General features: G+C 45.6%; 1 protein-coding gene across 1 annotated transcript in view; it reads right to left on the bottom strand.

Moving 5' to 3' along the window:
* Positions 1-13,055, bottom strand: part of mamdc2a (MAM domain containing 2a) — a 91,598-nt gene that overhangs the window by 31,070 nt on the left and 47,473 nt on the right. The window contains exons 7-8 of the mRNA XM_080189597.1: positions 5,475-5,568; positions 2,156-2,302 (exon numbers count right to left, since the gene is read on the bottom strand). Of these exons, the coding sequence (XP_080045723.1) occupies positions 2,156-2,302; positions 5,475-5,568 (241 nt within the window). The remainder of the gene's footprint in view (positions 1-2,155; positions 2,303-5,474; positions 5,569-13,055) is intronic.

Genomic DNA, 13,055 nt, shown 5'->3' with positions numbered 1-13,055 from the left:
GGATGGAGGGTTATGGTCGGGGTTATTGAATAAGGGTTAGAACCTCGGGAGACACCGGAAAGGCAGGCTTGTGATTAACGTTTTTGTCTTTTCACTCCGCAGGTGGAGGTCCACCTCGTTGTCAAACGAGGGGCATGCACACGGTGGGTCGTGCATGGGCTGCTCCTGGAGGTTCCGGGAGTGGCCTAGTACTTCGTGTCGGTGTGTGTGCTTGATCCTGGACCGGTAGACGGGCGCCGCAACAGCTCGGTGACTAGCACTGCTAGCTGTGCAGATACATGGATTTGGGCCTGTGTCTGTGGGAGTTTGTGCATTCTCCCTGTGGTTGCGTGGGTTTCCTCCGGGCGCTCCGGTTTCCTCCCACACCCCAAAGATGTGCTCTTAGGCTAATTGGTTTTACCAAATTGACACTATTCTCCCCTGAATCTGGCTAAGTCAGGGGTTCTATTTGTAGACACGCAGGGTAGAATAGGTGTAGGGTGATGTGGCGGCGCGGGCTTGTTGGGCCGAAGGGCCTGTTTCCCGTGCTGGGTTGTTCTTTGTTCTTTGTTAAACTTATTCACGGGGTCATGGTGAACAAGCCCGATTTCAATCTTACGGCCCACTCACTCACCAGTGCTCTGGGGTGTGAGATGGGTCCTTAACCTTGAGTCTCAGAGGTGTGGAAGCTACCAAGGGCTATCACTAGAATAGCTGCAGGAGATTCCGAGCGGCTCAGTAACAAGAAATGCACCAGTTCCAAAAATAGCAAAACAGCTGAGCTGTATCCAAATCCATTCCCCCCTCCTCCCCCCACCCCCCCAAGTTCTCTCTAAAGGCTCCCCCGCTACTCCGCTTTCTCCCTCCATCCCACATCACTCAGTGCTCAATTGCTTGGTGTTTGATTATGTGAGTCTGTTTACTATTGATGCTCACTGTGCTTGATTATTTAAGGCTGGGTGTGGACTCAGAGGAAAGTGAAGAGATGGTCAAAGTTGCTGAAAGTACAGAGGTTGTAAGCGCGGAGCAGACTTTTTTTCTTAAATACGCTTGTAAATAAAGTTCCTGCACACAGAAACCGGTGTGTCATCTATGCATAGCTCAGAAATATAAAATTTAAAAAGGTAGAAGATATATCATAAAGTGGGTGGGATTTTTCATTCATTTCGCCAGCAGGATCTTCCTGTCCTGCCCACACTGACCCCACCCCCCACCCCCCGCCCCCGCCACTGAACTGGGTGTGAACAAGGGGAAGCCCCATTGACAGCAGTGGGGCGAAAGGTCCCATCACTGGCCAATGACAGGCTGCCTCCACCACTGCAATACACGCTGCGGGGGGTTTGCGGGGAGGGAGGGTATGGAATGTCGTGCCCTATATAGTGGGACAACAACACTTAAAACAATGTGCTACATGCTTGCTATTTACCCATAAAGAAAGGGGCAGCGTGGGACCCGGGTTCGATTCCTGGCTTGGGTCACTGTCTGTGTGGAGTCTGCACGTTCTCCCCGTGTCTGCGTGGGTTTCCTCCGGGTGCTCCGAAATCCTCCCACAGTCTAAAGATATGCAGGTTAGGTGGATTGGCCTTGACAAATTGCCCCTAAGGGTAAATACATGGGGTTAAGGGGATAGGGCCTAGATGGGATTGTAGTCAGTGCAGACTGAATGGGCTGAATGGCCTCCTGCTGCACTGTAGGATACTAAATTGCCAATTATCTTTTTTTCAAAAGACCACTTCCTTTAGTTTTAGTTTTTAGTTTACTTATTCATGTTAGAAGTAGGTTTATTAACACTGCAATGAAGTTACTGTGAAAATCTCCTAGTTGCCATACTCCAGCACCTGTTCGGGTACACTGAGGGAGAATTTAGCATGGCCAATGCACCTAACCAGCAAGGCTGCGGGAGGAAATCGGAGCACCCAGTGGAAACCCATGTAGACTCGGGGGGGGAACATGCAAATTCCACATAGATAGTGGCCCAAGCTGGGAATTGAACCTGGGTCCCTGGCACTGTGAGGCAGCAGTGCTAACCACTGTGCCACCGTGCCACCCCCTGACAAGCTTCTGTCTTGTTGAGCATCATATTCCTTTAATCATAACAACGATATCCCTTCTCCAGACACCTGAACAATAAGATGAACACCAGACATTTACCACACAGGTGCAAGTTCATTCTTACCTTCTCCACTTGTATGATCTCCAAATCGGAACGGATTGGGTTTCCGAACCAGTCTCTTCCACTTGGTGCCATCGTGATGGTTTTGGGAATAATTGCAGAAACCTTGGTCAAAGTCACAGCTCGCCACAGACGGATCGAAGACATGTTCTTTATTGCAACAAAGACAGAGAATACCATTTCTAACAGAACGGTTGTGACAGGAACGCAGAATGCGGTTACTAGGAGGCTGTCATCCCAACATTGCTTAAGTACAGCTAACCTGCCAAAAAAAGACTGGCTAAAATCCCTCAGCACTTTTAATGCAGCCCTCAATCCAATCAGAGTTATAAACAGTCTTCAAGAGAAATCTCAACTCACTTGCGTATTATTGAGAGCTGGGAGTTGGAGTTGATCAACGTAGACTTGTACCAATATGGAGTTTGACATAAGCACCAATTTTAACACCCTCCCCAGTTTGTAAGATGGGCGCACAAGGGATAAGCAGGCCAATTCAGTGGCACGGTGGCACAGTGGTTAGCACCCAGGAACCCGGGTTCAATTCTGGCCTCATGTGACTGTCTGTGTGGAGTTTGCATATTCTCCCAGTCACTGCGCGGGTTTCATCCCATGGTGCTCTGGTTTCCTCCCACGGTCAAAGATGTGTGGGTTAGGTTGATTGGCTATGTTAAATTGGCCCTCAGTGTCGGGGGGACTAAAAAGGGTTATGGGGATGGAATTGGGTGGGGTTGTTGTCGGTGCAGGCTCAATGGGCCAAATGGCCTCCTTCTGCACTGTAGAGATTCTATGATTCTAAAGCAGAGGTTGTGTGCTCCCCATTACAGTTATCCTCACAGCCACATGTAAAAGCGTTGCAAAAAGTTCAAATGCTGCTTAGCAAAAAGCAAACACCTGATTCTCAATTTGGCTCTGCTTAAAAAAAAAGAATTGCTCCCAAAATGACCATGAAATCCCAATAGAATTCCTAACCTGTAAACTTTGATCCAAATCAGATGCATTATCTGAAAAGTATGGAGGCCCAATCTCAAATATATAGGCTCTGTAATGTCTTGACTTGGTCCTATAAGGCTATCAGTCTTTAAGATGCTGTACTCGAAGATGTGCACTATTTTGCTCTGTTCTCACGGCCTTATCCTCTTGTTCCCCATCCTCGCACTTGCCCTTTCAATTTTTTTTCTGTACAAATAGAAGCACTGAGTACAATGCACAACCTGAACCAACTATTGTTCATGTCCTCCTGCCTTTTTCTAAATTCATACACCGGAAAAATGACCAAGCTGTTTTGTTAGCAGTTTTGAGGGTGTGTTCCACTATTTCTGAAAGTGGAATAACTCTATAATAAAAATATATTTTTAAAAAATGCTCCAATTCTTTGCAAATTACGCCATCAGTATAGGGTTTACACTGGAAGAACTTGGCAAAAAGAAGAGCTCTATGTTCCTAATACGGAATGTCATGGCATTGAACCCAGGCCAGGTCTGAAACAGTCACAACAATTAACAGATGGAAAGACGCCAGTGTTAAGTTAAAGATCTTGCGGTCAAGAGCTTTCCACAGCCCAAGATAAACCGTACAATTTGATCAGCAAAACAATAATTAGCAACTCAGCTTCTTAGGATGACCAGTTGATGTTGCATACGGAGCAAAATATTAAAAGCACACCAATTTCTTTCTTTGCAATGATGTTAACTTGTCCAAAACAAAATGTACAATGTGGCTGTGCACATTCATAGCTCTGCACTTAAAATAGATTTTAAATGTAATAACAAACATCAGTCTTGGTGAGGCAACTGGACAGAAAAGAATGTATTTAAAATGCCTAAGAAGATGGAGAGCACTTAAGCAATTCTGTTGCCAGTGGGATCATTTGTAGGAATGAGGTCAAATTGAAAATGATTTAACTATTATCCGCACTGCAGTTAAACCTGGGATTACCAAGTCTGGTCGTGATTTGCAAGGATTCCATTTCAAGATCTCCCATTTCCAAATCCCCACCTTCAGTAACCTGTGTACGTTCACCCTCTAGCCTTCCCACAACAATAGAAAAATGCTGGAAAATCTCAGGTCTGACAGCATCTTTGGGGAGAGAATAAAGCCAATGTTTCGAGTCTGGATGACCCTTCGTCAGAATATTTTAAAATGTATTTATCGGTCACAAGTACACTTACATTAACACTGCAATGAAGTTCCAGTGAAAATCCCCCAGTCGCCACACTCTGGCGTCTGTTCGGCTACACTGAGGGAAAATTTAGCACGGCCAATGCACCTAACCAGCACATTCTTCAGACTGTGGGAGGAAACCGGAGCACCCGGAGGAAACCCACGCAGACAAGGTGCTGAGTCTGTGTGGACAGCGACCCAAGCCAGGGATTGAACCTGGTCCCTGGTGCTGTGAGGCAACAGTGCTAACCACTGTGCTGAGCCAGCTCTGGCAAAGGGTCACCCAGACTCGAAACGTTGGCTCTATCCTCTCTCCACAGACACTGTCAGAACTGCTGAGATTTTCCAGCATTTTTCTGTTTTTGTTTCAGATTCCAGCATTGACACTGATTTGTGTTAACCTTACATGGAAAGAAAATCTAATTCCTGCCTCTTTCAAGCAGCCTTTAGCATCAGATTAAGTCCAAGATTGGGTTCAATGCCTTATCTTGTTGGCTTGGATCTAGTTTGTCTGTCTTGTAGGGGCCGTATTTGGATTCAATTTGAATTTGGTTTTTGGAGCAAGCAAGGAGATCGATTTGGGCCCACTTTGCGCATTGGCTTTGTGACTTTAAGAATGGGGTAAAAAAAAATTTTTAATTATTCTTGCCCAATATTTTATAATCAATAATCAACAACGTGGGGATGGTATGGTGGTTAGCACTGCTGCCTCACAGCGCCAGAGACCCGGGTCCAATTCCCAACTTGGGTCACTGTCTGTGTGGAGATTGCACATTCTCTCCGTGTCTGGGTGGGTTTCCTCCCACAGTCCAAAGATGTGCAGGTTAGGTTGATTGGCCATGATAAATTGCTCCTTAGTGTCCCAGGATAGAGAGATTAGCAGGGTAAATATGTAAGACTGCTGGGATAGGGCCCTGTTGGGACTGTTGTCAGTGCAGGCTCGATGGGCCGAATGGTCTCCTTCTTCACTGTAGGGATGCCATGTTGGGCCCTGACGGCTGCAACACGCTCAACCAGAAGACGAGATGCTGTTCCCCCAGTTTGTACCAGGCTTCACCAAGACATTTCAGCAGGCCAAGGCCAGACAGGAAGTGCCTTGTGTTGGGACATATTCAGCTGACTGGCAGGTTGCTTGACTAAAGCAGGAAATGAAATCGCTCACCTGTCTCATTATTGCAGAACTGTGAGGAGAAGGAAATGTCATCGAGTGCGGCGTAACCCCCTTTTGTGCTACTGAAAGCAACTTCGAACACAACCTGCAAAACCAATAACCATTCACACTCTGGAACAATGTGTCGAAGGAAGTCTAGAACAGTTCTAGAAGCAGCCAGAGCTATTTCCTTGGAATAGTAAGGCTATATTGATATAATAATAACTGGGAGGTTAAGTAGGAATATCTGAATTGGTGGACTGCTGCTCTGTCCTGTCTATAGAGTATTGTACATTCCATCCTGTCTCATGGCGGATAGTAATGGACAGCAGTTTGGGATGTGCCCCTTTAAAAGGACAATACAAACTGTGACGTTAATGTACCTTTAAGAGGTTTTTTTTTAATCATGGTCACAGCCTTGGGTGATGTCATTGCTGGAAGGGTGAAAACAAAACCGTGGGCAAGTCAGGTGCTTTTCAGCTTTCAGTTTTGTTGTGGCTGCAGTGTTGGAGGCAGTCTTAGAAGCCAGCTGGAAAAGAAGTCTCACTCTCTCTGCATTGAAAATTTGACCAGTTAGCTGAAAGAAAGGCTTGTTGTCATGCTGCAGCAAAGAATCCATGCTTTGGGGAGCTGCTCTGACTACAAAGTGCTCTGAGTTTTCAAGATCATTTGAAATCAGCATTTAAAATTGGATTCCAGTATCATGTGAACTTTAGAGTGTGCAGTGATAAATCTATTCGAAGCGTTTCGTTTATTGGATATTGGTTTTGATTGGAACATTTGATGTATATTGGTTAAAGGTTATACATTATAGTGGTTGTTTTGTTTCCTGTTTGTAATTGATAAAAGTTCTTGCTAATTTTCTTTCTATACACGTTAACGATATTCTTAAATAAACTTTGCTAGATAAAAGCTCCCGAGTGGGTCTTTTGAATCACACCTGAAGTGAGACATCTCATGCTTATCCTAGACAAATCCAAGATGTAAATCTTAAGATTCAGGCAGGCTTCATAAAACACTTTGGAGATCTGACCCGAACCATAACACAACAGAGGTCATGTGATGAAATCTCCCAAGATTAATCAAACCAGACTGGCGACCCCCACCAGCGATGCCCATGACCCACGAATGAATAAGAAAAAAACGCTCTCAGACTGATATTGAGAGGAGGGTGGGGGGGGTGGGCGAGGCTGATGTCCCACGCGTTAACCAAGAAAAAGGACATGATGGGAAGTGATAACTAAAGTGAAGGTGAAGATAACTGTTCGGCATTGTCAAGAGGGCGGGATTTTCCGGCTGCACTCGTCCCAAGACCGGAAAATCCCTCTCAAAGTCCATGGATCTAGTCTGCCCCCACCTGCTACAATTCCTGTGGCAGGCGGGATGGAAAAGTTCCACCCAGGAACACAAAATTCTACACTTCAGATTCTGAAACACAAAGCGATGACTCTTCAATCTTAGTCCCACTAGTCAAATGTGAAGGAGGGAGTGTGGAAAGAGAAGAAAACAACACAGGAGGAGGAAAGATCGAAACTAGCAAAATTGCCAGAGAGTTGTGTACACATAAATTCACAAATTATTGTTAAGGAAATTGCTGCGCTGGATCACAAGTTGATATGGATTCTTATCACAAAGAATTCATGTCATGGTAACAGTCCAACTGGTAGGTACCAGCTTTCATGTCCCACATGAGCTTCCTTCCCTCTCTGCATCTCACCCCTATCAACATATACTTCTATTCCTCTTCTCTCATGCATTTATCCATCTTCTCCTGAAATGTATCTAGTCACTTGGCAGTACAGAGCATGAATGTTACTGAGAGAAAAGCTTGGCAGTTAACTGTTCTCTAGTGCATTCTCCACAGTAGCACCTCTATCAAAGTCCACTTGCCAAGCAATCAGCGCCCGCTTCTCAAATTGTTCTTCCCTTTGAAAGTTCTTGCGAGTCTGATCTGATGAGTTTTTTTTAGTCATTCATTCATGGGATGTGGGCGTCACTGGCTGGGTTAACATTGATTGCCCATCCCTAATTGCCCTAGAACTGAGGGCGTTTTAACAGTCAACCACATTGCTGTGGCTCTGAAGTCACATGTAGGCCAGACCAGGTAAGGACGGCAGACTTCCTTCCCTAAAAGGATATTAGTGAACCAGATGGGTTTTATTGAATTCAAATTTCACCATCTACCATCATGGGATTCGAACACACATCCCAAGAACATTAAGCTGGGGCTCTGCATTCCTGGTACACCGATAGTACTGCTGTTCCACTACTTCCTAAGGGCAAAATATTTAACAGAATGTCCCTTTTTTTCCCAGAAAACTCAAACACGTCCATGTATTTGCCTCATATTACACTCCCTGTGGGAGTGAATTGCACATTCTCACCACGCCCTGTGTAGAGAGGTTTCTCCCCAACTCCCTGTTATTTTCAGTAGCGACCCTTTTATACTGATGGCCTCTACTTTCAGCCTCACTCAGAGGGCTCACATCTTCTCGATGCCAATCACAATAAAACATCTTTGTGATGGAAACTAGACCATCTCTTGTCTACAGAAATATGATACTGATATAGAAACACAGCCTTGGTGGCGGGAGACTTTGACATCATTAGAAATGGTCAGAAAATGCTGGTTTAGGGTCAATTTGAAACTTATTAAAAGTATTCATGCAAGATAGAGGAGGGAAAAGGGAAGACAGATGGTAATGCTATTCAAATATCCCACGATAGCCCTAGGCTAGAGGGGTGGCTCCAAAACTGAGTCAGTTTGGCTGGGATCGAGGAATTAAAAAGGGGAATATATTACAGTTTGGCAAAGAGTGGAGGCAAGATACAGGAAAGAACGGAAGATGTTTTATAAAAATGTCTTTCACATCCTCAGGATGTTCCAATGTATCTTGCAGCCAATAAATTATCCTCGGTGTCAACAGGTCTTGGGTCTAACATCTCAGCCAGGAACGCCACCCAGGGGATATTGTACTGCAGCATCAGAATAGATCAAATGCTCAGGCCCTTTACAGGGTCTTGGATCTTTAGCGTTTTGATTCAAGGGCTAGGAAGTGACCACTGACCCAATTTGATCTTTTCCCTTCACCTTGTACACATGGACAAATGACAAAAAAGTACAAGGACACCTAAAGATATACTTGAGTAAAAGCAATGAACATAGAAACCAAAGGGACACTCATTATAGCAAATCCAGGGCTGCTTTCGTCATGGGCAAGTTTTTAATCTGAAAATGAAAAAGGTAGCTTTCAAATCCACCATGAGCTTGCCCCATCCGATCCCTGTCACTCTGTTATCTCCTCCAACGTCACAACCTTCCTAGATCATAGAATCCCTACAGTGCAGAAGGAGGCCATTTGGCCAATCAAGCCTGCGTGGACTCTCCTACAGCACATCTTACTCAGTCCCAGCTTTAAGGTGAGAGGAGAAAGATTTAAAAGGGACCCGAGGGGCAACTTTTTCCACACAGAGGGTGGTGCGTGTATAGAATGAGCTACCAAAAGAGATGGCAGAGGTATACGGATCCACAAACAGGGAAAGGTTTACCTAAAGAGAAAATGCTGGAAAATCTCAGCAGGTCTGGCAGCATAGAACCATAGAACCATAGAAAATTACAGCTCAGAAACAGGCCTTTTGGCCCTTCTTGTCTGTGCCGAGCCATTTTTTGCCTAGTCCCACTGATCTGAGCTTGAACCCTATCCCTCCACACCCCTCTCATCCATGAACCCGTCCAAGTTTTTCTTAAATGTTAAAAGTGACCTCGCATTTACCACTTCATCCGGCAGCTCATTCCACACTCCCACCACTCTCTGCATGAGGAATTCTCCTCTAATATTCCCTTTAAACTTTTCTCCTTTCACCTTTAACCCATGCCCTCTGGTTTTTTTTCTCCTCTAGCCTCAGTGGAAAAAGCCTGCTTGCATTCACTCTATCTATACCCATCAAAATCTTATACACCTCTATCAAATCTCCCCTCATTCTTCTACGCTCCAGGGAATAAAGTCCTAACCTATTCAATCTCTCTCTGTAACTCAGCTTCTCAAGTCCCGGCAACATCCTTGTAAACCTTCTCTGCACTCTTTCAATCTTATTTACATCCTTCCTGTAACTAGGTGACCAAAAACTGTACACAATACTCTAAATTTGGCCTCACCAATGCCTTAAATAACCTTACCATAACACTCCAACTTTTATACTCGATACTCCGATTTATAAAGGCCAATGTACCAAAAGCACTCTTTACGACCCTATCCACCTGTGACATCACTTTTAGGGAATTCTGTACCTGTATTCCCAGGTCCCTCTGTTCAACTGCACTCTTCAGAGTCCTTCCATTTACCCTGTATATTCTACTTTGGTTTGTCCTTCCAAAGTGCAATACCTCACACCTGTCTGCGTTAAATTCCATTTGCCATTTTTCAGCCCATTTTTTCTAGTTGGTCCAAATCCCTCTGCAAGCTTTGAAAACCTTCCTCACTGTCCAGTACACCTCCAATCTTTGTATCATCAGCAAATTTGCTGATCCAATTCACCACATTATCATCCAGATGATTGATATAGATCTGGACTTTGACAACTTTGACAAAAGGTCATCTGGACTCGAAACGTCAGCTCTTTTCTCTCCTTGCAGATGCTTCCAGACCTGCTGAGATTTTCCAGCATTTTCTCTTTTGGTTCCAGATTCCAGCATCCACAGTAATTTGCTTTCATCTAGGGAAAGGTTTAGATGGACATGGGCCAAACTCAGGCAAATGGGGCTAGTTCAGCTTAGGAAAACTGGTTGGCATGGACAAGTGGGTCAAAGGGCCTGTTTCCACACTGTCTATCTCTTTGACTCTAAACAGGATCAAGTGGGTTTCTTCTTCTGGGAGCCAGCAGAGGTACAAATGGAATCTTCCTGTATAACAAAGTGACAGAATAGGAGCCCCTCTAAGTCCAGAACTTTGCACTGGTGATAGATTAGTACATTAGTAACCGGTACCAGTTATTCCAATGAATAATGAATGAGTTGGGGAATGCTCAGTTAAAGAGTCAAAATTGATGGATTTTAACTAACACAGCCATCCAACACTGTTGTATAAGTAAGTTGGCCCCAAATGAAATCAAATAGCAGTCTTCCCTTCCCCCATGTACACAAGCAGAAACTTTGAAAAGTCCTGTTCGAATGGAAAAAAAAAACCTTCAAAAGTAACCATAATTTCTGGAAAGAACTCCCTCCTGAATTGTTCCATTTTAGTCATCCCCGGCGTCTCCGTCCAAAACCTATCCTTCATTGTGGAAACTCTGAGTTCACGATTTAAGAATCACCCCCTCGCTGCTGCCTGTTGTTGAAAGGTTTGACATGTGAATATATATCTGTGTGTATGACTGCACCGGTAACTGCTGAGTCTCCAGATGGCTTCTCTCATACACCAACTCTGCAGACATCTCAACACATTCCAGACAGAGAGAGAGAGAGAGAGAGAGACAGGGGAAAAAAATCGCAGTTAAGCATTTCTGTAGTCTGTCAGCCAGCACAGCAGAGAAGCTTAAACCACATTTAGGACGTTAAAAATGTGCTTGAAAAGTAAACACATGCAAAAAAAAAACTCACAAGCACTAGAAACTCAAAATGAAAAGACCAGAGACTATAAATAGCACAGCAGTGGAAAGAGAACAGTAAATTAATATTTATAATGGATCAGATAGGCTCATATTTATGGTAGAAACTTACATAACAACTTATGGTATTTGAACCTCTTATTTATGCTGATTCTAATGAAGTCATGCTATCTTTTGTACAATCTAGTTGGGCCACAGTTGGAACACTGCAGATTATAAGATGATACAGAGGTATTAATGAAGGTACAAAACAATAAGAATTACAACGACAAGAACTGACCTAAGAAGGGAGTGGAAAATTGAGAGCGACGCATTTTGGCAGATGGGGTGGGAAGATGCAATATAGACTTTAGTAGCACAATTCTAAAAGAGTGTGCAGAAACAGAGTGACCCAAAAGGGGAAGGGGAGGCGTGGTTTGAGGGTTGCGTCTGCATCGATCTCTGAAGGCAGTAGGACACATTGGGAGAGTGTAGTTAGCAAAGAGAATGTGATCTTGGGCTTTGTAAATCAAGACAATGAGGAGAGAGGCAGGGGAGTTATGCTGACCCTTCCTCTGCCAACTAGATTAACTGCATCCACTTTCTGGTCACCACACTTCAGAAATGGTTCTTGAAAAGGTCTTAAGGAGATTTACCGGCACTTTTCCAGAGGTGGAGGACGGGTGGATTTAGTGACAAGCTGAGGGTTGGAGAAACTGGGGTGTTTTCCCTCGGAGAAAAGCAAATTGAAGGGAGATTTGACAAGATTATGACAGGTTTAGATAAGTTAGAGAAAGAAAAAACTCTTCCCATTGGCTGAGGGCACAGGATGAGTGGAGGACACAATGAGAGCGAGGGGGTGCGAGGTAAAGCAGATTGTGAGTGAGGGGGGTGAGTGTGAGGGAGTGTGAGGGGGAAGTGGGTGAGGGGATGAGTGTGAGGGAGAAGTGGGTGAGGGGGTGAGTGTGAGGGAGTGTGAGGGGGAAGTGGGTGAGGGGATGAGTGTGAGGGAGAAGTGGGTGAGGGGGTGAGTGTGAGGGAGTGTGAGGGGGAAGTGGGTGAGGGGATGAGTGTGAGGGAGAAGTGGGTGAGGGGGTGAGTGTGAGGGAGTGTGAGGGGGAAGTGGGTGAGGGGATGAGTGTGAGGGAGTGTGAGGGGGAAGTGGGTGAGGGGATGAGTGTGAGGGAGTGTGAGGGGGAAGTGGGTGAGGGGATGAGTGTGAGGGAGAAGTGGGTGAGGGGGTGAGTGTGAGGGAGTGCGAGGGGGAAGTGGGTGAGGGGATGAGTGTGAGGGAGAAGTGGGTGAGGGGGTGAGTGTGAGGGAGTGCGAGGGGGAAGTGGGTGAGGGGATGAGTGTGAGGGAGAAGTGGGTGAGGGGGTGAGTGTGAGGGAGTGCGAGGGGGAAGTGGGTGAGGGGATGAGTGTGAGGGAGAAGTGGGTGAGGGGGTGAGTGTGAGGGAGTGCGAGGGGGAAGTGGGTGAGGGGATGAGTGTGAGGGAGAAGTGGGTGAGGGGGTGAGTGTGAGGGAGTGTGAGGGGGAAGCAGTGGGTGAGTGAGGGAGTCAGTGTGAGGGAGTGTGAGGGGAAAATGGGTGAGGGGATGAGTGTGAGGGAGTGTGAGGGAAAGCAGCAAGTGGGTGGGGGGGAGTGTGAGGGGGAAGTGGGTGAGGGGCTGAGTGTGAGGGGGAAGCGGTGAGTGGGTGAGGGAGTGAGTGTGAGGGAGTGTGAGGGGGAAGCAGTGAGTGAGTGAGTGAGGGGGTGGGTGTGAGAGAGTGGAAGGTGAAGTGGATGAAAGAGTGAGTGTGAGGGAGTGGGAAGTGGTGAGGGGGCGAGGGAGCGAATGTGAGAGATTGGGGTGGGGGGTAAGTGGCAAAAGTTATTTCATTTATAAATATAAGAATTCAGGAATGTGCTGCGTGTGCAGAGTTTAACATTTCAATGTTTTCTTTCAGATGAGAAAGGTTGGAGTCTAACCTAATTTGAATTTGTTGTAACGGGAAAATGTGATCTGC

Source organism: Carcharhinus amblyrhynchos, chromosome 5 (genome assembly GCF_965287045.1).
Source record: "Carcharhinus amblyrhynchos chromosome 5, sCarAmb.v2.hapA, whole genome shotgun sequence".
Lineage (NCBI taxonomy): Eukaryota > Metazoa > Chordata > Chondrichthyes > Carcharhiniformes > Carcharhinidae > Carcharhinus > Carcharhinus amblyrhynchos.
The sequence above is the reverse complement of the archived record's forward strand: the minus strand, read 5'-3'. Positions and strand labels throughout refer to the sequence as shown.